Source organism: Bacidia gigantensis (genome assembly GCF_019456465.1).
Source record: "Bacidia gigantensis strain McMullin 20006 chromosome Unknown contig_255, whole genome shotgun sequence".
NCBI classification, from domain to species: Eukaryota; Fungi; Ascomycota; class Lecanoromycetes; order Lecanorales; family Ramalinaceae; genus Bacidia; species Bacidia gigantensis.
In genome coordinates, this window is record NW_025408605.1 from 2274637 (window position 1) to 2297872 (window position 23236).

The following is a 23236-nucleotide window of genomic DNA, read 5'->3' on the forward strand; positions in this document are numbered from 1 at the left end:
ATGTGTATCAAACGCGAGCGATTCTAGTCATGGGCCCCCTTCGAGCGCAATGTCAACTCCTGACTTTCAATATCCAGGCTCGACTGCGGTGTCTTCAAACACATCACCCAGCAGTAGTCTCGGAAGTCAAGGTGATCTATGCGTCGAGATAAATAATGAACAGCAGCACCAGATCAGCCCATCACCATTCACAGCGCGTTACTTAGAGCTTTGTATTAATACTGGACCATACAGGAAAGTTGTCGCTGAGATCGATTTGACTTTCATGAAGACAGATGCTGAGCTATTCACCACTATTGCGGAAAGCTATCGCAGAAACAGAGCTTCACACGGTGTCATCCGGATCGAGGTGCCTTTCCCTTGCCACAAGGTTCTTCGAAAAAAGCGCTTCGAGATGTCATTCACAAAGCCCAGCAAGATCATATCTCGAAAGGTACCTGGAATAGACCATTCCACTCCTCTAGGACTGATGAGAACAGTTCCTCCTCGACCGAAGTCAAAGCCCCCAAGTCGCTGTCGGTGGTCAAGGATTGCCTCCCAAAGTGGAGATTGAGCGCCGGCGCTACAGTTACAAGTCTGCTGAGATAACGGCCGATGGAGTCATGCCTCCGCACCAATTCTTCCATCTCTTCCACAACCCTAGCCCTCACACTAGTGAGACATGGACTCCATTCCTCCCGAAGAAGCTTGGAACAAGCATCTTTGTCGACGATTTACCAGAGGTCCTGAAAGCAGGCTATGGTATCCACATTGTGGAGACTCTTGATTGCTATATGCTGAGCCTCGTCACGTTTCTGACCTTGATAGGATCAGGAATTTTCGCGATAGCCTGGGCAGCAGTGACCAAGGATGTACAAGGCGCCTTTAGCATTGGGACATATGCCGTTGGTGTGATGACGGCGGCACTCGGTACAGTAGGCTTTGGTAACGTATGATAACGATAGGTGACTATTCACCATACAGATACGTTATATTTCGAACTGATGTATCATAAGCCTAAGTGCAGTGGAAAGGCAACAACAGCACCAAGTCATTCATTCCTTGAGACCTACCAAGATCCTGTGACCTCCCTACACTCAACCAGTAATGGTTTGTCGGACCAGCTACGATTTGGCCGTCGAACAATTGTTCTGGACAAGCACCCACATTCTCTATGCTTCATCACACTTTTCCACTCCTTATTCCTTGTTGATTCACTCCAGCGCAAGAGCTTTAACGCTCGTCGCCAGTGTACAGCCATGATACCAAAGATGAGCAATTGCAGAGCCACAGAGATCCCGACGGTAGTGGGATAGACGGTGCGATCGTTGAGCTTATAATAAGGATCAGAATTCAAAGGAACTCGTGCGTGCCTGCGGCTCTGAAAGACCCCACTCCAGCAATAGCAGAAATTGAAGAGCCCACAAGCTGATAGGAAAATGACAATAATGCTTGGTATCGCAATAAAGGCGTCCTTGACTAGGACAAAGTACCAATGATATTGCCCAGTCGCAAACTTAGGGGAATAAGAGAACCAGGTCATGAAAGCGCTGAGAAACCAGGCAAGAAAGATGCCGATCAACCAGGTGTGGCGGCAATTGAAGCCAGTGGGAATATTGTACCAGAGAATAATGAAGGCTCCTAGCATGCTAATACAAACAGGCGAGATCGAAATGAGGAAGAGAACGATCCCATTACTTTTGCCCTGGCGTGAGCTTCGCAGATGGCACTTCCAAGGTCGAAAGGTGTAGATACCACCAGCCCAAGCGAGGGACTGGAAATAATTTGTGGACCGATTGCGGGTAAGCAGCGGAAAGTTTGGTAAGAATATAGACTGGCGCTGCGGAATGCGTAAAGGGTCGCCCGTATCTTTGCCAAAGCGGTCAAGGATTCCATAACAAGTCCGGCGAGAAGGAAAGCTGCCGACGGTATTGCTCAACAAGGTGGTTGGTATGAGCCATGAAAGAAATACGCCAGTCGCAATCCTTCCACCAACTGGACTGTTACTGCCACCACCGACTTCCTTCACAAAGCCAGCAACCAGTTGAAAAAGATAAAGTACAATGGCCAGGCACGTCCGGGGAATCTCATTTGTTCTGCTGTCTGCAAGCTTGACGGCTGTCCGCCGCCAAGCCTCGAATTGGAGGGTGAGATCATGTCTGTCGGCAAGGTTGTCAAAGATTGTCTCTGGCTGAAGTTCATAACCCTCAAGTTCTTCGAAGCCGGCTATCACAGTAGCCATCACCCGTTTGCAGCGATCACATGCATTGTCATACCCCTCAACCAGACGATAGCACTGATCCCAGGAGTCAATCTTGTGGACAAGAGACCAGATTGAGTCGATAGGGTCACCGAGCAAATGCAGAATCGTGAAGAATCTCTTTTTGTCAAGCGAAGCAAGCTCGATGTTGCTGATCAGAAGCAGTATGGGAATCAGCCAGATGGAAAGCCGTGGTCCGATGTCCCGATACCACATCATTCGGGGACCACACAGCTTCTCGCATCCTGATAGAGTAAGGGTAAGGTCGTCTTTCCCGTTCATAGGTCGACCTGCTGCATCACGATAGAAGACCTCGTCGTCGGCTGCCAGGGTACCATTGCCAAGGAAGTTGAGAGTGCGCACCAAGCATTTGTGCCTGTCGAATCCTCCGCCGAAGGATATGTTCGTAGCAGTACTCAGGGATATTAGAACAAAGAAGAGTGCTTGAAGATACAAGGTCGAGCGAGACATGGCGGGTGATGGTGAAGGCTCACGTCCCGCAGAAGCATTTGAGCAGTGGCATTTGCAGGAACCAACAAAAGCGCCGAAGATAGTTGGAATATGAGCAATGATTTATCGAGGTCAGGCAAGCGCTGACACCACCTCGGGGCTGACATTAATATTGAAACGACATGCTTATCGTAGGGCAGGCGTTAGCTTCACACTGATGTCCCCTTATTGGTGTAATAATCAGGGAGGCCCATCATCGCTCCGCTGCAGCCACATCTAGTGCGGCTTATCGTGCCACATTCTGACCCTCGTCAACAAGTCGCGTTTGCGAAAGTATATGGAGAACAAGTAAACGATCGTAAAGTGAAGGATTTCGAGCCCGAGCCACCACAGCACCCCCTGGTGCCCCTTCGACAGCCCTTTCCATTATCGTTGATCTGTCCCTTATCTAAATCTGGATGTGAAGCTAGGCCGCTGAGGATGTTGCAGCTCGCGTGTGAAACGCGTTGCTCTATGAAAAGGGCCAGGGGTAATCCAGGCTAGATCCTTCGCTCGACCACGTAGAGCGGCTACTTGATCTAGAACGTTGTGCCAAGAGGACACCATGCTTCTTTCAATCTTGATCTGACATCTGCAAAGGAGCAGAGAAAGTGGCAGTAAGATATTATGGGGCTATAACAATACAAGGGGTGTACGCAAGTCTTGCACGGCAAGGTTCGTCAAAGTAAGCCAATCTGCCAAGGTAATGCCCAGTCGCAAGCAGTTCAATGCAGCCTTTCATGATTCATCTCCGTGGTGTAATTTGACCACTGCTTGCGATAAACTGCTTTCGTATCCTCGAATCGTTGCTCGAACCTTGCTCGCGTGTCGGCATCGAGAAAATCGATACTGAGGTATTTGACTTTTCGCTCCGGTTGGGGGTCCTTATTAGCCTGGTATTTGCCAATCTTGGCCAGATTGACTTGACCATCAGATGTAGTGTACACTCTCTGGGCCAGAAGCTCGCCAGACCTGGTGATGTGGCTGTGAACGCAAGCCGACCTGCTTCGATTGCACCCGCATTTTTCTTTCAAAACGGTCTTCATATCCACTAGAAGCCAACGTCAGCCTCGAAATGATTGTTGCCATCACATGGGGGCATACTGTGGATTGAGAAGATTGACCATCCCCGAGATTTGTCCTTATCCTCCTTCATGTAGAGGACGAGCATTGATAAGCTGGGCTCCTCAAAGTATTACCCAATCATATCATCCATTTCGACAGGTGAAGTGCAAGCCGTCATAAACGTCTTGGGCACTGATAGAGCATTTGAAGAGCGTGTAGTGATAGATCGCTGGGACATCTCCCTGTTGAAGAGCTGTGGTCTCGAAAACCGCGGCTCGAGGCGCTTCGGGAACCAGATTTGGATACGACCGGCGCCTTTGATATGGTTGGAACTAAAGCAGCTTGTCGGCTGGAACAGTCGAGTGCGAACAGTTGACTTGTCAAAAACCACCTTGTTTGCTGTGATGGCTTGCTGAAAGTCCAAAAGGTCTTGCAATCCCTCAAAGATGAAGCCTTTCTCCGCCTGGGCCCGCTCATCGCCTCTGAAAGCCACATTGTAGGTTTTGGGACTCGAATGGGGATTAGCATACCAAGGAATCAAACATGCTCTATCTAGGACAACGGGGTCCCGCAGCGTATCAGATTTGCGAACCCCGGTCACTTTGCTTGTAACATTCTGCAGTTGAAGCTCGCCATGGTCCTTTCGAATGATCACTAGCTCTTGTTTTCGACCCCGTGCTGTGCTCTTCAGCGAGACACGCAGGATTTCGTCTAAATAGTCATCGGTAGACTCGAATATATCGTCGTCTTCGTCGTCGTCTAACCATACGCGGAAAGACTCGTCACCTTATAGTCTGATATGTTAATGATCAGGCGCTATCAATCTTTACTGAGCGTCTATAGTCTAAAAGCGCGAAAATTCTTAAACACACTTAAACTCCAGCTCTTTCATGTAACACTAGAACAATCTACCAGACGAAACATGAGCCCATTCCTCACCTTCTTTGATCCTCTTTAAGATCCAAATACTCTTCATGAGGTTGAGGTATTGGGAAATGGTAGGCATGTTGCCGGTCTGAGTTTCGAGCGCCGCCGTGACACTTTCAGCGGGTTTGACAACAATCGTGCTCTCATCGAAGTGTCGGTGGAAAGCTGTAATGCCCAGGTAGAACGGAAAGTTTTGCCCCTCAAGAAGCTCCTGGTTGCCAGCTTTCCGGCTCGCGTTAGTCGCCACATCAAATCTAGAATCCATGTAATCGGGCATGGCTGGCAAATCTGGAGGTGGCTTCATCGCCTGGGCGATCGCTTCTTGAGTGTTAGGTGTCCATATTCCCTGGATTGCCAACAAGATATCGAGGAAGCCTTCTTCCATCCGTCCTGCAAGTTTGCTCTGCATCTTCTGCATCTTCCGAACATTATCATTCAAGTCCAACATAAGGGTCATCTCAAAAGGCTTGAGCATGGTGATGATCTTGATGTTGTGAAACTTGACCCGCTCGTATAGGCGCCTGACCTCGGGCTCAATGGCCAAATTCCATTGAATGTTTCGCAAGACTTGACTTCCCGCAGGTCCTTCATGTACATCTGCAAACTTCCGACGGTCGTGCAGAAGCTGACGACATTCTTGTATGGTCCTTCCAAAGTCACCACAAATCTTGACAAATGACTTCAAATCCCATTGCCCATCTGGCGGGAGTGGTTGAGGTATTTGGGAGGTAAAATTCTCAATGACTTTTCCCAGTTGTTGAACATTCTCCCCGAGGGATTGAATGGCATTGCCGAAATCTTCATATTGCTTGCCTATTGGTACCAACGAACATCAGTGTCTTGTTTCATGGCTCACAGCAAAGGAATGACGATTAATCAAGCCCTTGGGGTGGCAGCTGAAGGGAGTATGAAGAGGTCGAGCATGTCTCGGGAAGGAGCGGCCGGGTCAGGACCGGGGGCTCGGGGGTAAGGCTGGGAGAAATCATAAAAAAAAGCATAATTACCAGCTTGTGCAGCTTCACTAAAACCATACCTATACAAAGCGAGAGCTCCTTCTCCAAGTTTTACGATGTCGCCAGCGTTGATGAACGACATTCCAGTCGCATGTTGTAGTACAGACGTTGATCTTGTTGTCGAAAAAGATTTTTATAGCGACCCGACCGAGAGCGGCCTGCGCGAGGCAGCGACGGCCCTTCAGAGGGTTCTCAATTGAGAGTCACAGGCTTTGCAAAAGGCAACTCTTGACGTAGTTTAGACACAGACAACTTGATAAGAGCTCTCCACCCCATTTGCCGTCACAATTACTCGCTTAGATCCCCCATCATGCAGCGACTTGGGTGTGATGGCCACAAGGCTGACCTATCAATATCGTCGCTTCGGATGGAGGCGTGCATGGCAGACACGTTCCCCGTACCCAAGACCCTAGGTTACGCTTGGCATGTGACCGGCGCATCGCGAAATGCCTTATATGCTCTGACTGTAGTTGAGGCTGTGCGCCTACAGTTCAGGGTTGCTGGCCAGAACGTGTCTTGCTGGATAAATGTACCTTAAAAGAGGTACTATGGCCCTAGGCTATCCTAGAAATGGTCAGGCATATAACGAGAAGCTCACTCCGAATCTGGGCAGCTCGGTAAGACTGGCCCCTCTCGTTGTTGCTCAGCCTGCTTCCAGATTCAAATACGGTCAATTTCCCACTCTTCGCGAAGAGGTTATGGGTTCTGTGTGACTCTTTCCTGAAATAGTCTTTGTTATTTTACGATCTTCGCTGCTTTCGTATAGCTATAAAACAGATATGGGCCCACAAGAGAAGGTCGATGCGGAGATTCGCGAGCTCGACGGGCCTTCGCAGGAAGCCCTCGTAGGTCATGACCAGGAGGAGCTTGACCTCATCCACCCGGAGAAGGGTAGTGTCTTGCTCACGAATCCGAAACTTCCACAAAGACTCGAAGCTTTCTCTGTGATTTGCATTATATGCAATCGTATGATCGGTATCTTTGGCGTCTACAATCTCAAGCAGAATTCCTTCAGCTAAAGGCAGATCGCAGGCACTGGCATCTTCTCAACTCCCTCAAAAGTGATTCAATATACTCACAGCGCCGGAATTACTTTGCTCTTTTGGCTATGCGGCGCAATCGCTGCGATGGCGGGCATCTTGGTGTACATGGAGTTTGGTCTGACGACTCCTCGTTATAAGATGTCAGTCACTCGAACAGTAAAGAAAAAGTTTTCCGTTCCCAGGAATGGAGGCGAGCTTCATTACGTGAGTCGGTGAACCCGCCAAATAGTATACAGCCTTACTAAAAGCGTCCTTCGGCTCAAAGATATCATTCGCAAATCGGTTTTCTTCCTCACCTGCGTTTACGGATTTGCCTTTGTCCTCCTAGGCAATGTCGCTGCAAATGCCATCTCCTTCGGCATCCGGTTCCTGCAGGCAGCAGATAAGCCAATGAACAATTTTGTTGTCCAAGGCGCTGCCATCGCCGTCGTTACTTTTGCCTGCTTTATGCATGGTTTCTGGCGACAAGGAGGCATCTACCTGAGCAACATATTTGCTGTCATTAAGGTTGCAATCCTGCTCCTCATCATTGTAACAGGGTTCATTAGCTACTCTGGTGTCTTCAAAAGACCAGCCGCTGGGTCTAGCAATTTCAATCTGCATAACGCATTCCACGACTCAGAACCAGACCCTTTTGGCTATGCTGAGAGCTTTCTTTCAATTCTATTCGCGTATGGCGGGTTCAATCAGGCGAATTACGTGATGGCTGAAGTCGAAAATCCTAAGAAGAAGGTGAGCAACTCGTGAACTGAAGTTGCCGTTGATACTCACCCTATTAACAGTACAAATGGCCTGCCTTCCTCGCCGTTGCAGGTGTCTGTACTCTGTACATGTTTGTAAACATCGCATATGTGAGCCGGCCAGCCAAGTCTACCCTTCTTGAGTTCGCTGACATGTTTAATTCATTGTCGTCCCAGTAGAAGAACAGCAAGCCAAGGGCGCGGATGTTGCTCGCCTCTTCTTCATGTACACATTTGGCACAGTCTCCTCGACTGGTGACAAGATGGCACCTCGAGTACTGGCCGGTTTCATGGCTGTTTCATCTTTAGGGAATCTCATTGTCATGCCGTATACAGCAGCTCGAGGTGAGCTATCTTCTGGAGTCCCTGTAGAGGAAGAGGCGTTGCTTACATGTCTTGCTGCAGTCAAACAAGAGATTGCGAAAGAGGGTGTTCTCCCTTTCCGCAAATTTATCTCTCGCAGCTACAATGTTGATGTCAGAAAGCTATTTGGCAAATCGGAGACTTCGATCCAGAACGAAACACCAATCGGTGCTTTAATTCTACATTGGTCGCTCACGATACTTCTCATACTTGCTACAGGAGCTCAACATGACCCTACCGACTCTTATAGGATCTTAGTCAGTCTCTGCAGCTACGTTGTTGATGCATTCTTTGGCGTCTGTCTCGGTGGTGGTCTTCTGTTTCTGAGATTCTATGGGCCCAGAAAATGGAACAATAAGTCCAAGAAAGGCGCCGGTATCAAGTCTGGGGTCAGCGTTGTCGCAGCTCTATTGTTCACAATGACAAATGCCTTCCCGATCGTCGCTTCGTGGATACCACCATCCAATGGGTTTGCCGCCACTACAGGCAGCTACTTGCCCTGGTACACGACTCCAACGGTTGGCTGGAGCGTCATCATTTGCGGAGTGATATATTGGCTCGTCTTCCATTTCGTAGTACCTCACGTTGGGAGTCATAGGGGCTTCACATTGAGGGTACAACGGACTTTATTCTTCCGCGGAGAAGCCGAGCACCCGGTGCAAGAGCACGAACAAATCAAGTTTGAATGGCTTGAGGACGTGTCGAATGGCAGTGACTCTGGTCATACCACAGAAGTTATTGAGACCCGGTGGAATAGACAAGCAATACCTACTGTGTGAGCTTGATTCAATGGTGGTTTGAAGCCCAAATTGCCGTTGGGACTCATCGTCAGTGAGCCTGCAATCGCGACTTTTCATTATAGGACCCCAAGTATATCAAGGGAATTTTCGTTTGATCTATTCATTGGAGTGAAAAAAGGTTTCGCATGACGACAACAATGAAAGCGGATCTTTCATTGATCAACTCCTGATCTTAAAAGCGCCTTTGCAAAACCCCAATAATGGAAGAGAATCCCGTAATAGTAAATACGTTGGAGTGACAGCCAGTCTTACCTACATCAGCTAGAGACTCCGCCCGCAGCATAAAGCGGTAGGTTGCCTGCTTTCAGGCCATTGTTCATAGGAAGTTCGCCCTGGAAGACGCCAGGCAAACTTCCTACGGAAATATTTATGCAGGTGGAATTAGAAGTCTTGGCACCGCAATGACGGGCCAGCCAGTAAAGGGGACGCATCGACTTCTCTGCGCTCCTCGCACCAACTCTCACTCATTTGGAAGCGCTTTCTCGTTTGCTTTCATTCTTCTTGTTTCTGTATAAGTCTTTCCTTTCGCAATTGTATGCTATATAATTTTCAGGGCACTCATTAACCCGTCAAATACTAATTTTAATCTAATACTCAATTCTACTACCTTGGATATAGAGAGGCTATTACGACGGATAATCTCTCACACGCTTAGAGCGAGCTGACAATTGGACTACCGCCCAGCGAAGTCCTCGCTAGACCGTCACCGTGGCTTCAGTTCAGGGACCGCTGCTGAGCGCGTCGCATTTCGACCCTCCATCGCAAAATAAATCTCCTCCGTTGGTGAGACATACGTTACCAACACCGACGTCAACTCCTACGATCGATATTCGCGCCGCTTCACCGCTACGATCTCTAGAGCTGGAGGCCTCACAACGGACCTCAGGCCCAGGCCTCCCTCCCTATACCTCAGCGCAATCGCTGCCAGCCCTGTCCACACTCGCTACTGTCGCGTCAGGAGCTTCCTCTCAGCTCAGGTACGTCAACGATCATGCCCTTGTCAAGAGCCCTGAGGCGAATATGAAGTCAATGGGAAGCAAGAGTCAAATGGCCTGTCCGCATGTCTTCAGGCACTACATGCCCACAGTTGAAGGGAAAGTGGATGGTCGCACATGCACACCTCGAGCCTGAGGATACATGCACCCTGTTCAAACGGTCAGATCACTTAGCGGCACACATGCTGCAAGCCTTCAAAGTCCTGAGTTCACAATGAATTTTGGGCGGAGGATACTGCAAGATCGCAAGAAGCGAATATAGCTGACAAGTCTGGTAGAGCCTACGAGACTGGATTACACGCTACGTTCGCGGCAACGAGTGGAGGATCAGGGGCACCTGTGAGTGTTTCTATCTCCTTTCCTCGGTCAGAATGGCTCTTCACGCGTCGTGAAAAAGGCTTGGCAAGGATTTTAGCGCCCACGCAAAACTTGTGCCGAGTGCCGTCAACCTCCAGTTAAAGTCAGCTAAAATAAAAGGCGGCTTCTCTTATCGATTCCCAAATCGATAGTGGCATCTCATGGCAAGTTTTGCGACAGTCGCTAATGGCCAAATACAGCCTGTATGTCAGAATTGTCAGACCTCCACAACCCCTCTATGGCGTCGCGATGAGTCTGGTGCAGTCCTCTGCAACGCGTGCGGCCTCTTCCTCAAGCTCCACGGCAGTCCGCGCCCCATCAGTCTGAAAACAGACATTATTAAAAGCCGCAATCGTGTCAAAACAGGAGGGCATCAAGGTCAAAAGAGGAAGGTCAGTGATCTGTTTTCGATACCTTTCACACCCTTCTCATAGCTGACCTCCCCGCAATGGCAGATCTTCGAAAATGGCCTCCCCGCTTCTCAATCCCAGCATATGGGCAACCCCAGCAACCAGCAAGCCCAACGGCCCCCTTTAAATGGTCAGGAACATACGGACGCGCCACTGTCGCGTACCGACACCCCCAGCCTTCATCACCCCTCAAACATCGCGCCACAACACTTATTCGATGGCGCGACGCTCAACGAACAAGCCTTTCAAGCCAACTCCATGCCATATCGTCAACCCTCACCTGGCTCCACATCTTCACTAGAAGCCCCACAACCCTACGAAGCCCTTGTCCGGCAAAACTCGGTTTTCAGAACCCGCATCAGCGAGCTAGAAGTCATCAATGGCTTGTACCAATCTTTCCAGAAAGACAGCCAGCAGACGCCACCACAAGCGCCTCGGGCAGAAATGATAGCACAAGCTGCCGAAGAGGGGACGATCAGGCAAGAGTTCGAGCTCGCAAAGCAAAGGGAACAGGAGCTGCAAGATCGCGTCGAAGAACTGGAGCGAGAGGTAGCTGAATTGAGGGGAGAAGAAAGGCCGGCTAAGAGGGCGAGACATGAGAGTACGACCGAATACCCCGAGCCGCCTACCTCGTTAAATTGAGATATGGGACGAGGTAGGATTGACAAAGATGAATGGAATGAAAGGCAGCTCAAGACTGCCGAGGCCTGCATCTCTACAGCGCATCGTCGATTGATGAGCTCGATTAATACGATAATTTCTAATGTTTGCTAGGGTGGGTCATAGAGTGACCTTAAGGTCTCAGTTTGAAGGCGGCGGCACTATACTATTTTATAGCCTTTAAGCTATAAAAGTCGACTGTTACAATGATTTTAATGGTGCGAAAAGCGTGTGAACCATATACCGTGCAAGCTACAAATAGGCTGTCATGTCTATTGTCTATGTGGCAATGGTCTACATTCATATCATCAAGCATCATCCAGTGTCACAATCCTAAGCCTCCCTCCCCTCACCCTTACCCCTCTTCCTCCTTCTTCCTGCCCAGTCCCACCTCACACTCCACAGGCTGACCCCAACGCCAACCACAGCCGCGCCAAGGGTGACCACATAGGCATCTCTATAACACGCCACACCTTCCGAGCATACCCTCTTCCCATCTCCCTCAATCACGCTATGGGCATCGTAGACGCGTCCATACAAGATATTGAATATATTGCCCCCCACAATATTCGCCAGCGTCATAGCACCCCAATTTTGGGATAGACCGTGCACGCCAAATGTTTCGGCAGTAATGGCGGGATAGAAGCCGAAGAGGAAGCCGTAAGCGAGACCGTTGAGGGACGAAATCAAGAAAAGGGAAGAGGGGACAGTGGTGAGGATTGCAGAGAGTTGAGCCAGAGAGAAGAGGAGGGCGGCAATAGTGATGCACCAAAAGCGGGACAGGTGGTAGTGCCGAACGAGGATGTCGGAACCGATGCCTAAGATGGGGAGACGATTAGAACAGAGGGGAGGAATGGCCTGAGGGTGATGAAAGGGTGAAAGAGGGAGAGAACATACCGCTAAGCAGACGCCCGATGAAGGACATGATGGAAAGTGTCTCGACTTGCATCAATTGGCGTTTGGATATGTACTCGGGACTAGCGCTATCGTCGTAATGATGCCATATTGCTCGTGTGTCGTTGCCGATATTGCTGAACCATCAATTAGTCACGTCTAGAGGGCAAGTGGCGTGGTTTACTTGATGGTCATCAGGCCTATGCCACATAAGAGGCCCAGCAGGGCAAAAAGTTGGTAGAACTTGACGTGTTTCAGCATTCCCAAACCACGGATATCTGGATAAGGTAAGTCATTTGGCTGGTTCTCTTTCACAGGCTCTGGCTCATCCCCAGGGCCAGGTGAGGAGAGAAGCGACGATTCTTCTTCCGCGTTATCGAGGGGATCCTCTGGCCGCGTACCTAATTCTTCAGAAGACGAGCGCTTTCTGTGGCTGAATTTTCTCTCTTCGCTCTTGCTGCGTGTCAATTTTAATGAGGCTGACTCGTGATCGGAGCGAGGAACCGGATGGTAGTCATGGGCTTGAGGCACAACCCGAAGGAATGCACCACCGACTAGAGGTAATGCAAGTGTTGAGATCGATAGAACGAGGAGCAAATCTTCGGTGTTGTCAGGAAAGGCGACTGATGATATGAGGGAGAAGAAGAACGCGCTGAGGCCAAATGCAGACAAGGGGAACGCTGTTGCCGTGCCTCGATGCTCTGGGAAGTTCAAAGCGCCTAGTCATGGTAAGCTCTTAGGCCTTTCATGGCATACTTGTCAGCGTTACGAACAGGTTTTGACCGCGCCCAAAAAAGCGGCGCATCCTCCGGCCCCCGTCAGGGCAGCGAAGAAGCAAATTAGAATCATCCCCATCGATCCGGACCCGCTTCTGTATGCTTTGCGCTTATTAGCTTGAGCTTTTGGTGCAGGTTTCCTGGTTGCTGTACCTCCATAGATACCAAAATAACCCACTCCAAGGCAAGCTGAGCCCAACACAGAGCCTGGTCTTGCACCTTTGGTATCGACGAGCAGTCCGGCCGGTATTCCTGCAAGATACATGCCAAGATTCGCGAATGTTCCCTAACATCAATGAGCCACCACGTCATACTCTTTCAATCAGGAAGCGCACTATCAAATTGATCTGGGTAGATGAGAGTCTCAGTCTGTCCGCGAATTCTGGAGCCCATGCTGAGTACGCATACTGTATCTGTCAGTATTTTTAGATCAAATTCGCCAACGGCACATACATTAGTTCCACAAGCCAATGATATGGCTGTCGCTGCGACTACAGAAGCTACTCGAGCTGGCTTCAGTGTACGTTCAGACATGGCTGCTCGAACTCAGTAGTGGCTATCATGTGTGCTTGCCGCAAATGGAGTTCGCCCGTTGGCAAGCAAGTGCAAAACACTTTGGGCAGGCCATTTTTTTGATCTCTCGAGTCTTGAACATCGAGCTTTGGGCTCGAGGACGTCTAGACTTCGAATCACTTTCTGGAACTCCAGCTGAAGACAAAAGTGCTCTAATCCAATCATAGTTAGTCGCTAGTTCTAGAAGAGATTACCTTTTCTAGCCTGAAAGTGGTATCGGGGACATTTTGATGGATGCGCACTCAGGATGACAACTATGCATGAAAATATTCGATCTTGGGGGCTATCCAACCTAAGGTACATCGTGCTGTTCAAAAGTGAGTTACTTTCCTATTCAGGTAAAGTCTCACCAAAATCAGCTGTGGCACCAGTAGCTTGTGCGATTCTCAACATAAAACTGACTTTGCGAAATAAGGAACGCTAGCTATATGATTGGTGAGACCCCTTTATACCGTAAACCTCAAATAGGTAAGTAATTCACCTCTGAACAGCACGATGTACTCAGGGGTGATCTCTTCTAACGACTAACTATGATTTGATCACCTTAAGGTAGAATAGAGCACTCTTGTCTTGGCAAGGGTTCTATTCAGGCAGTCTTCGAGTTAAAATAAAAATTTTCTTGATCAACAAGCAGAGCGCTGTCTTGCGATGATGGTTATCAATACGAGACTTATTCATCGAAGAAATCCCATACTTTGCTGGTTATATATTTCGACTACGGCATGTCGCTCGTATTATTGAGCGCCGCGTATCCGAACCCGCTGGTGCGCGTTGTCACTTGTTGCTCACTCGGCAGGCCGATGCAATCAATTCCGTTACTATACGGCAGAGCAATAGAACGCAAAGTTTTGTGGGCTGTTCGATAGAGAATATTGACAAAGCTTTGGTGAGGTCAAAAAAGAAGGTCTGCATGAATTTGGTGAAGCTCTGTATAGGTAGCCTGACGACCGCTTGGGTATTCAAGAAACAATCAGTCAATCAATTGATATGGCGATACACTGTTCCTATCCAAAAAGTTTCTGCTTCAGGCCCTGAACGAACGACAGCAGGGGTATCTCAGTATGCACAGGTTTCTTCCCCTGCATCTCGGCCTCGGCATTCTCCCACACCTCCTTGAGCGATGGCCGATCCTTAGCACCGCCAAGGTTCATCTACCAAGTCAGACGATGAATTGATGGTAAGGCAGAAGACAGCTGCTTGGATGTACTTACCACGGAAGGTTTAATCGCCCATTTATAAACGACCTTCGCTTTAGTCCCAACCAATACAGCGGGCTGGGCCATTCCATTTGGGTATCCTGTCTTTTCCGAGACGGCCACATCGATGATGCCCCTACGCCTGAGTTCCGTAGCGAGGAGATTCTCCGTGTCGACGATGGTTTCGCCGTCGTAGCCTGTCGTCTCGCGGATCTTGTGAAGTTCGGACTCGGACTCCGCCGTCACCGTGAGGACGTACCCGCCCGCAGCGGTGATGGACTTTGTCAGAGACTGCAGCTGTTTGAGGTAGGCTTGGCAAAATGGGCACCAGTGGCCGCGGTAGACTGGTGGCATAGGTCAATCTCAAATCCGTGGGAGTGAGGGAAAGTACGAATAGGACGTACAGACGACGAAGATGAAGTTATTATTGGCGCGGATGGAGTCATAGCGCTGAACGTGATTTGATGTGGTGACGACGGCCATGGCTGATTCAGGAAGTAGCACTGGCTGTGAATAGATATGCACGAATGGGTGGATGGGGATATGTCTTCACACTTGGATAGATAAGCAAGAAGATTCAAAGCACGGGAGATAGTCTTCTCTCACGTAGGAACAAAAGAATTGTATGGGTAAAGAATGGTAAATGAGAAGACCACACTCTATCTTTATATAGACGCCGTTTCCTAGCTTATTTGGATACAGTACGTCAGGCAAGAGGGATAGCGCGCAAGGATTCCAAAATTGGCTTCGCCCACTACCTCTTCAACATCATCAGCTCCAGGGAACAAGCAAGACAACCAATACGTTAGACTGCTCATCTCGGCGGAATTGCCCTCGGACGGCTGAAAGCGTGAGACTTGGCGGGCCGCAAAGCTTACTCTCCGAGCCGCAGAAGCTTGTCAAGGCTAAACCTCATGATTAGGGCATCTTGCTGATCCAGAACATATTAGGCTGCCAAAAATAAGCTGGGGAGGCCAATAACCGGTCTGATCGATTATCCGCTGCCTTCGTCACTTCAATCTGAGCGAGGTTTTCCAGAGTGATTCTTTGATCGTCGTATAATTGTGTTGCCTGATTGCCAGATTGCCGGCTTGTAGGTGGGAAGACTATCCGTCCGCGAATTCATCGGACAGTCGGCCTTTGATGGTAGCGAGGTAAGCATGCGTCATCTAGTATATGGTAAGGTATACGTATGTCGGAAAGCACCTTCAATCTCATATGGTTACCTTGTAAGCCACCGTGTCAACTTCTTTTCTTTGGGGCAAATAGGTAGGTCATGCTGTGCGTGACAGTGAGAGAATGATGAGCGATGAGTGGTTCCTTATGACGATAGGAGCCTGATCTAGGAAAGGCCCATTCATTGCCCTTCATTAGGGGAAGATATATACATACGCTACATCAACGATCTTCACAGTACGCTCATCTAAACAAATGTGCCGGCACAGTAACCATGGCCTCACTCCCAGTTCAGTGCGCATCTTAGTTCCGCTCCCAAATCCTCACGCAGAAAGGCAAAACATTCCCCACTTTCCCGGGCACACAGCCCTTCTTCAGCCCCGTCTGTTGTTTGATCGGAACCTCACACTCTCTAGTCGAGCCTGTCCCTGCCTGCTGCGGTGAAACGCCCGGCGACACCCCGACCGGAACGGTGCTCCACTCTAGCACTTCGTCCGGCCCCATGTCGCGATCGAGCCAGACGGAGAGAATAGGTTCGCCTGAGCCGTGCACATGGAATCCGTAAGTGAAGTCTGCGATGTCCGCTTTTACGGGGTTTTGGCAAGTGGGGTTGGTGTACGTTTTGAGATGCTGGTGAGAGGAGACGCCGGCGTTTTTGTATTCGGTAGCATTGGGGTCGCCAGCTGGCATGACGCCAATTTGTGGGAGTGCGCTAATTGCGTTGATGAAGAGAGAGAAGGATAAACTACAGTACATGATCGTAAGTGTCGTCAGTCGTAACGCCGTTGGAGGGTGTTGCTGAATAAAGTTTTAGTATATAGAAATCGGAGAAATGAGGAGAATGGAAAAGTTTCATCTGCAGCTTAGCAGGAGTATAAAGAAAAGCGTAAAAGCTGTCAGGACAAAGGGCGAAGGGCCTCCCTCAACATTTGTAAGTGGGCTTTGAAGGGTTCTATAGTTTGCCTTTATCTTGCATGAATGATAGTCCTAGTGCGGCGAATGCCTTCACAATATATCTCGTGCAAACGAACACACCCCGTCAGTCTCCTACAAGCGAGACATCAAGACGCATCTTGTAGGGTCACTCGCAGAATGACCGTTCAGCATAGATTTATTCAGTGAAACGGATCAATCTTGTTCCACTTGTTTACGAGGAGAAATGGGGGAACACAATGGACAAGCATCAAAGCTAGACACACTTGACAATGAAGAAATCTCACCTGAGGTACGATCTCTGTCCGTCAGTAAATTGAACGTCGCACGTGCAAAGATTATGTTAATGTTTTCAACCCACCCCAGGTCTCCCAAGGATAATCTCATGAGAGATTTGCGGTCTTACAGCTAAAGGCCGTGAAGCACGTATCGCCTCTGCTTGCAGGCAAAGAGCTCTGAAGGCGTTATCTTCATCTTTCTGCTTGCTAGGTACGCCAGAGGGTCTGCTGAGGTCACCTGCATCCCCTAGTCAGTATTAGAACTGTGGGGTGACTAAGGGGCGCAGTTGAAGCGTTTACATATATGTAAGTAAATGGGGCATGTCAGAACTAGCAACGCGCGGGATGCGTCTCGGATAATAAGGATTTCTGCGAGGACAGAGCTTTTTCGTGTTTAGGCTGTCTTCGGGCGATCTTACCAGCCTTACCTGTGTTCAAGCGAGCTGTTAGTCAAAATGGTACATGCAATATACCGCGCTACATCTCGAATTCTTTGCTCATCTTTTTCTTCACCTTGAACGAGAAATGATCATTGGCCAGGGAAGGCGTACAGCGCGATCTAGGCGTTGATCTCAGCATCAGAATCATACAGAGATGTCTCTCCAAACAAGTTTTGGGGTGCCTGCCCAAAGTTCCTTTCGGGGCATCTTCAAGTTTGCTGACAGATTGACAATCGTCAGGCAGTCAGGTCCATCTTTACATGCTCAATGACTATTCTGCCCCTCACTAGCCTTGACCGACCTAGGCACGAGGCCAGAATGCAAGCAAATGATGGTGCATTCGGCGTCACACCGATGAAGTGAAACCATTTTTGATGTGGGCAATGAGCCGCTGTCTTGCAGCACTAGCTCTGTGCTCCTGAGCAAATCAGTGGAAACAGCCTCATGACAACGGTACCTTAGTCAAACCCGTATGCCAAGATTGAATCTGCATGTTTCTGGACGGGATCGAGTAAGGTACTCACTGCACGCCAAGCGGCGTGGCTGCATTACAGCAGTTATTTGGAGCACGCACGTGGCTACTCGCTGTACCCCAGATTTCATCCGAGGCTTTGGGACTCCTTGTCATCGTTTGACACAACGCCATAGCGAATACCCCGCCCTGTCCATTTATCAACGTTAGGCGCCACTTTAGCTCCATGATTCAATTGTGAGCTGCCAATGCTGGAAACGTCGGCCAATCAGGGGTTTCGGAAACACGAACGTAAATGAGACAGTCATCTCTCAAGCAGCCTGGTGCTACCCTGCACCAGATACACACAGGCCATGTCTTTCAGACTCGCTTCTTCCAGGTCTTGATTGGATCCCTGAGCATCCAAGAGAGGACTGGACTCTAGCATGAAATATTTTCGTACGCCGCATTGAGTCTCATGATGCTTGCAGCCAGCATATGCTCAGACTTCTCGCTTCATCAACCAACCATGACTCGCGACACGATGCAGTGTAACAGTGCTAGCTCGTAAAATGCGCCGTGGAAATGTGGTTCGTGAGAAGGTTGTCCAGCTGCCATGGTCAAGGAGCTTTGCTCAAAGTCAAGATAAAAAGGGAGCAGTCTCCTTTCATCCAGCAGGTCATCTGTCACAGGTTCGCAGAGACATATTCATCACATCGTCGCTGGCATACCATCCAAAATCAATCAAGCATTGCTCCAAGATGAAGTTTCAACTTGCCATTCTCGCCATTCCTTTCCTAACGGCAGCTAATCCTCTCGCTATTCCTTACGCTTTGGCGGAGCCAGAGGCTGTACCCGAGCCTGAGCCTCTCCCTGCAGAGACAATTCGAGAATCAAGCGCTGCCAAAGCTGCAAGGACTTGTGCCCTCACTGGCAGTAACGTCAAATATCGCAAGTGAGTGAAGGCTGCGTGGACACGGGGCCTCTAAGAATGGACCTAACGAATACTTCACTTTCGGGAAAATGATACTGATTTTCACTGCATCTAGGTGCCCATCTACAGATAGCAAGAAGTGCCCCGCGATCGGCGAATATGGTGCCAAAGGCAACAAGGTCTCATTCTCTTGCTTTACTACTGGGAGCAGTGTCAGCGGTAATAGGTGAGATCGCTGAATTTGCCAGCCCAGAAATGATAGATCAGACGAGACTTCGTGGTTTGCTGACCAGCAAGTAGTTACTGGGATAAAACCAGCTCAGAATATTATGTGTCTGAAGTGTACGTGGACTTCAATTGTGCATGTAAGCATCCATTGACGGTTTTGGGAGGTCCAGTCACTGATTATACTACCAGCGTACCTCCCTGCCTGCTGAAGTGCTAGATATGGGGTTGCGACGCCTTCTCTTGGGTATGTCGAGATCTGTTAATTAAATGAGTTAGGCTTTCGGTAGCTTCGCGAAAGACTTGTGTTGATGTGGAGAGGCAGCGTGCTGCCTTAAAGCTTCTTGATGCTTACTGTTCACGTCGGTAAAGTTGGTCATTCTGGTACGGAATAGTTCGTCAATTCGTTTAGTATTACACATGCACAGAAAATTGCTCCTTTGTACCAGTAGTGTAGGTAGACAACAACTGCTCAAGTCAAGGCCAGAACTGGCGCTCAACTGATACCTAAAATGGAGATGCCAGATAGACTACGACCGTTGCCCCTTGCAGTATTCATCAATATTGACTCATTCAGTGCCGTAACGGGTATCGGTCGAGCATGTAGAGACGGAGTCGAAAACTTCCTGTTAGTTTTAATGAGATCCACGCAGCTACTTTCCCCTCACTCAGACATTGTTGAAGATAATTGAAATCTCATTTCTCATGAGACGCAGCATCATTTGTTAAAGGTATCTTCAATCAGCACAACTCTCACTCAAGGAGCTTTAAAGATCTGGCAATGCTTTCAAGTTGCCACGTAGCAAAAGTACCTGATGTAGTCTTCGCCTATTAGAAAAGCGTGGGATGTGTTAAAAACGTCCATTCTCGAGTCGTCTATTTAATCAATTTTCGGCAGTGACCGACTCTCAGCCCTACCGACTTTAGCGTGGGCAGGATATGATTAATTCCTTGGCATTAAAAAAATTCCACACCCTCAAAAAAACAGCATGCAAACAGCTTGAAACTGATATTTTGAACGCTGTAAACTGATTTAAGCTATATGATCAATATGAAATCTATTCAATAGATATTGAAAATGTTGTTGAAGCTTTAATATCAATAAAGAAGACAAGTTTTAAAACCATCAAATTGAGCGACTAATGCGATTGATGAGCGCGAATTATTAGCGATTTTTGAGCGGTTTAAAAACTACTTTAATATTATAATATTAAGACTTAGAACAGTAAATTTTGAAACAACAAACTACTTTCATATTGGTTTCTATCTTCAAATCAGTTTGGAACGTCCAGAATATCAGTTTCAAGCTGTTTGCATGCTGTTTTTTTGAGGCCACGGAATTAATTATATCCTGCCCACGCTAACTGTTTTCCGTGACGTATGCCCTTGAACTCTCTTCTTACATCAACTGCCACCGCAATGTCTCCAAGGTATCTATTGAGCTCACAGCATGGCACCAAAAGCACTGGCAATCCTCATCGGTGCCGGACCTGCAGCGGTTCGGAAATCTGAGTCAACAAGAAGTCGCTTGCTAAAGCATCCAGGGCGCTGGCATTGCCAGAATCTTAGCCCATCCATCGCATGGTAATTATGCCGTCGCTCTCCTTGCGCGCAACGCGGACAATCTCAGTGCTCTTGCACAATCTCTGCGTTCCTCCGCGCCAGGATCTACAATTGAGAGCTTTCCCACCGACACGGCACCTGCGAATTTAGCAAAAGCATTCGAAAATATCAAGGCACATTCGTCGTTCAAGGGCTTGAAGCTTCGTGTTACCATATACAGCATCAAGAATGCTTCAGTGAAACCTTTCGAGGAGGAAACGTTTGATCAATACATGGACAGCATGCAGGGTAAGCTTTCAGAATTTCCTCAAAAGAGTACCGTTGACCATAGTCCTCTCAGTGTTTGCCGGCGGCGCCATGGCATTCGCTCAAGAGTCGCTCAAGCTTCTCTTCGAACATCATGGCCGTCAGCCTCTCTCCGAAGGCGGCTCTCACAAGGGCGCTATCATCTTCACCGGTACGCTGGGTGCGTTGCGAACCAACCCGAAGTTCGCTTCGTATGGCGGAAGCAGAGCAGCTGTACGGAGTCTGGCGCAAGCTGTGGCGAAAGAATACTCCCCATTGGGTGTACATGGAGCTCACGTGGTAGCTAATGGAGCCATCAAAGATGAAGACAATGAGGGCACGCAACAAGGTAAATCGATGAGTTCGGATGCTGTGGGGAAGACGTATCTGTGGCTGGCAGAGCAGCAACCTACATTGTATACACATGAACTAGATATTCGCCCAGCTCAGGAAAAATTTTAGTGTGGCTTGAAGCATTCCGTAAGCCCTGAAATGAAAATTCTGGAGTTGGCAAAGGCATTGTCAAAGAACCGCCCACATCTCCCTGCCGCGTCCTCACGTTTCGCTAACGTCCCATCACCTTCAACGGCCGAACCTAGAGGTAGGTGTCAATTTAGCTGGACCGCTCGTGAGGAATGAAATGAAATGAACTGAAATACGGCAGATCCTTCTTTACCACCGCATTCGCCTTCATCAGCATCTCAATCGGTAATTTTCTTGCCTCATCTACAGGTTCCACTTCGACTTCAGCAAGGAATGCCTCCCCAGCCGCCTCCTGATGCACTCCCAACTTCAAGTCCTGGACTCCGGCCTACGATGCAGTAGAATGATTTGGGTTCCTCACTGCCACCATAGGCAATGGCATGAAACATGACACTCGCGCCGCCACCACCTTTCACCAGAGATTGTGACTTCGTCGAAATCAGCGCCAAAGAGATGGATATATTTCTGGACCCACTTCAGCGCCTACCGCTGATCGAGCAGGCCGGCATTCGAGGACGTAATATTGAATGATAACTGTTTCACACCACCAAGAAATCCAAAAGCTGTAAGCTTCAGAGAGATGAGCATGTCTTCCGTTCTGATTGACGCCCTAGAAAAGCTTCGCAAAAGGCTTTACCGAGTAGTTATACGATATTCGTGGTCATGAAGAGCATTTCATTCTGACTGGCCGCAAGAAGTCCTGGGGGGAATACAAATCCGCTTTATCGCCAATAAGACAGCCGCCGCCCTGTATTTTGACCATAACAGAGGATTATTTACCAGTCAAAGCTTTTCCACGGCGCGCAAACACTTGGTTTTGGACGATGGCATCCAGAAATAAGCAGTCTTCGCTCTCCGCTAACGTGGATTTCTCTACTGGTATCACCTGTTAATCTGATACTCCGGTGTTCAGCCAAATCCAGGTTGATGAGGCGGCTTGTAGACATATATTAGCCTTTTTACCGTTCTGAACGTCAAGTCGTCCTTCGTCTAAAGAGGGCTGCGGAAGAGACCAGCGAATAGAGTCCAAGGGCCGGGCGGCGGGGCGTATATTTGAGAAACTGTAGTACTTTCCAGTGTCCTTCATAACAGCAGTTCGTCATTAACCTCAACAAAAGTTTCCCTTAATCCTCCTTTATGCCTTACGTTTTGACCTGTGGGTTTGGAAAAGCATATCCAAAAGCCACGACTAGATCTGCTTCTCGTGCCTGCAATGTAAGAGAAGCGTCCGCGGTTATGGAGCAGGTGTACTTGCCGCAAATTGAAAAGCATGTGTGAAATCGGTAACTCCTCTGATCAGTCTACCGGGCATCTTGGAGAGAAACAGGCGCGGTCATGAATTGTCAATATGAGATACCTGTCGCCGATGTTATTTGTGTCTCGCAAAGTTGTGACAAAAGAAGGGCCTAATAATTGCGGCGTCTCCAACAGCGTCCGAATTCTCATCATCGTTCTCCAATCACTGCACAAGTCCGAGGCTCGCCATCCTTCGCTTGCCGCGGATGTCAGGCTTCCGCTCTTTGGACTCACGTGTACTTCCGGCAGGCGCGTTGGTGAATGAGCAACGTTCCCTTATGTCGGTATGTACTCAACAGAGGCGAATCCTATTTTGCTTCCTTCCGTGCTCCAATGAGCCTCAGGTCAAGGCTGGTTATATTTCAGAGGTGTGGCGATTCTAACCAAGTTTCGACAAGTTTCGATCCCGTGCAGTGTACTTTTGCTCGATATAGATTGACGTACACCTGCCCGTATTTGTACGTGTGTTTGTCGCTTTCATCACGCTCTGCAGATTGTCAAGCAGCTAATCGGCCAAGATCCTCGATCTAACGGACCACTGAGAACTCTCTTCGTCCTTTGAGACATCCGATTTTTACCTTCATGGACATCAACATCGAACGGGGAGCCCACCTGGGTGGTCACGATTCACT

The 23236-nt window shown here is 48.8% G+C and overlaps 7 protein-coding genes across 7 annotated transcripts; 4 read left to right on the forward strand and 3 right to left on the reverse strand.

Annotated features, from left to right (window-relative positions):
* Window positions 1-49: 49 nt before the first annotated feature.
* On the forward strand, window positions 50-935 carry KY384_007444 (uncharacterized protein; the record flags this gene model as incomplete). Its single annotated transcript, XM_044815935.1, has 2 exons — window positions 50-433; window positions 480-935. The coding sequence occupies 2 exons, from the start codon at window positions 50-52 to the stop codon at window positions 933-935; spliced, it is 840 nt and encodes a 279-aa protein (XP_044667809.1).
* Window positions 936-1862: 927 nt separating this feature from the next.
* KY384_007445 (uncharacterized protein) lies at window positions 1863-2710 on the reverse strand (the record flags this gene model as incomplete). The annotated part of the gene is made up of 2 exons (XM_044815936.1): window positions 1863-1913; window positions 1952-2710. The coding sequence occupies 2 exons, from the start codon at window positions 2708-2710 to the stop codon at window positions 1863-1865; spliced, it is 810 nt and encodes a 269-aa protein (XP_044667810.1).
* A 1213-nt stretch (window positions 2711-3923) lies between these two features.
* On the reverse strand, window positions 3924-5569 carry KY384_007446 (uncharacterized protein; the record flags this gene model as incomplete). Its single annotated transcript, XM_044815937.1, is given in 3 exon segments — window positions 3924-4579; window positions 4733-5533; window positions 5548-5569. The coding sequence occupies 3 exon segments, from the start codon at window positions 5567-5569 to the stop codon at window positions 3924-3926; spliced, it is 1479 nt and encodes a 492-aa protein (XP_044667811.1).
* A 943-nt stretch (window positions 5570-6512) lies between these two features.
* On the forward strand, window positions 6513-8658 carry KY384_007447 (uncharacterized protein; the record flags this gene model as incomplete). The annotated part of the gene is made up of 3 exons (XM_044815938.1): window positions 6513-6708; window positions 7105-7508; window positions 7705-8658. 3 exons carry the CDS (start codon window positions 6513-6515, stop codon window positions 8656-8658), a joined length of 1554 nt encoding a protein of 517 aa, XP_044667812.1.
* A 1081-nt stretch (window positions 8659-9739) lies between these two features.
* KY384_007448 (uncharacterized protein) lies at window positions 9740-11083 on the forward strand (the record flags this gene model as incomplete). The annotated part of the gene is made up of 4 exons (XM_044815939.1): window positions 9740-9834; window positions 9953-10013; window positions 10244-10423; window positions 10487-11083. 4 exons carry the CDS (start codon window positions 9740-9742, stop codon window positions 11081-11083), a joined length of 933 nt encoding a protein of 310 aa, XP_044667813.1.
* A 3265-nt stretch (window positions 11084-14348) lies between these two features.
* On the reverse strand, window positions 14349-14894 carry KY384_007449 (uncharacterized protein; the record flags this gene model as incomplete). Its single annotated transcript, XM_044815940.1, has 2 exons — window positions 14349-14474; window positions 14556-14894. The coding sequence occupies 2 exons, from the start codon at window positions 14892-14894 to the stop codon at window positions 14349-14351; spliced, it is 465 nt and encodes a 154-aa protein (XP_044667814.1).
* Window positions 14895-20427: 5533 nt separating this feature from the next.
* KY384_007450 (uncharacterized protein) lies at window positions 20428-21287 on the forward strand (the record flags this gene model as incomplete). Its single annotated transcript, XM_044815941.1, has 3 exons — window positions 20428-20475; window positions 20522-20828; window positions 20881-21287. 3 exons carry the CDS (start codon window positions 20428-20430, stop codon window positions 21285-21287), a joined length of 762 nt encoding a protein of 253 aa, XP_044667815.1.
* Window positions 21288-23236: the final 1949 nt, after the last annotated feature.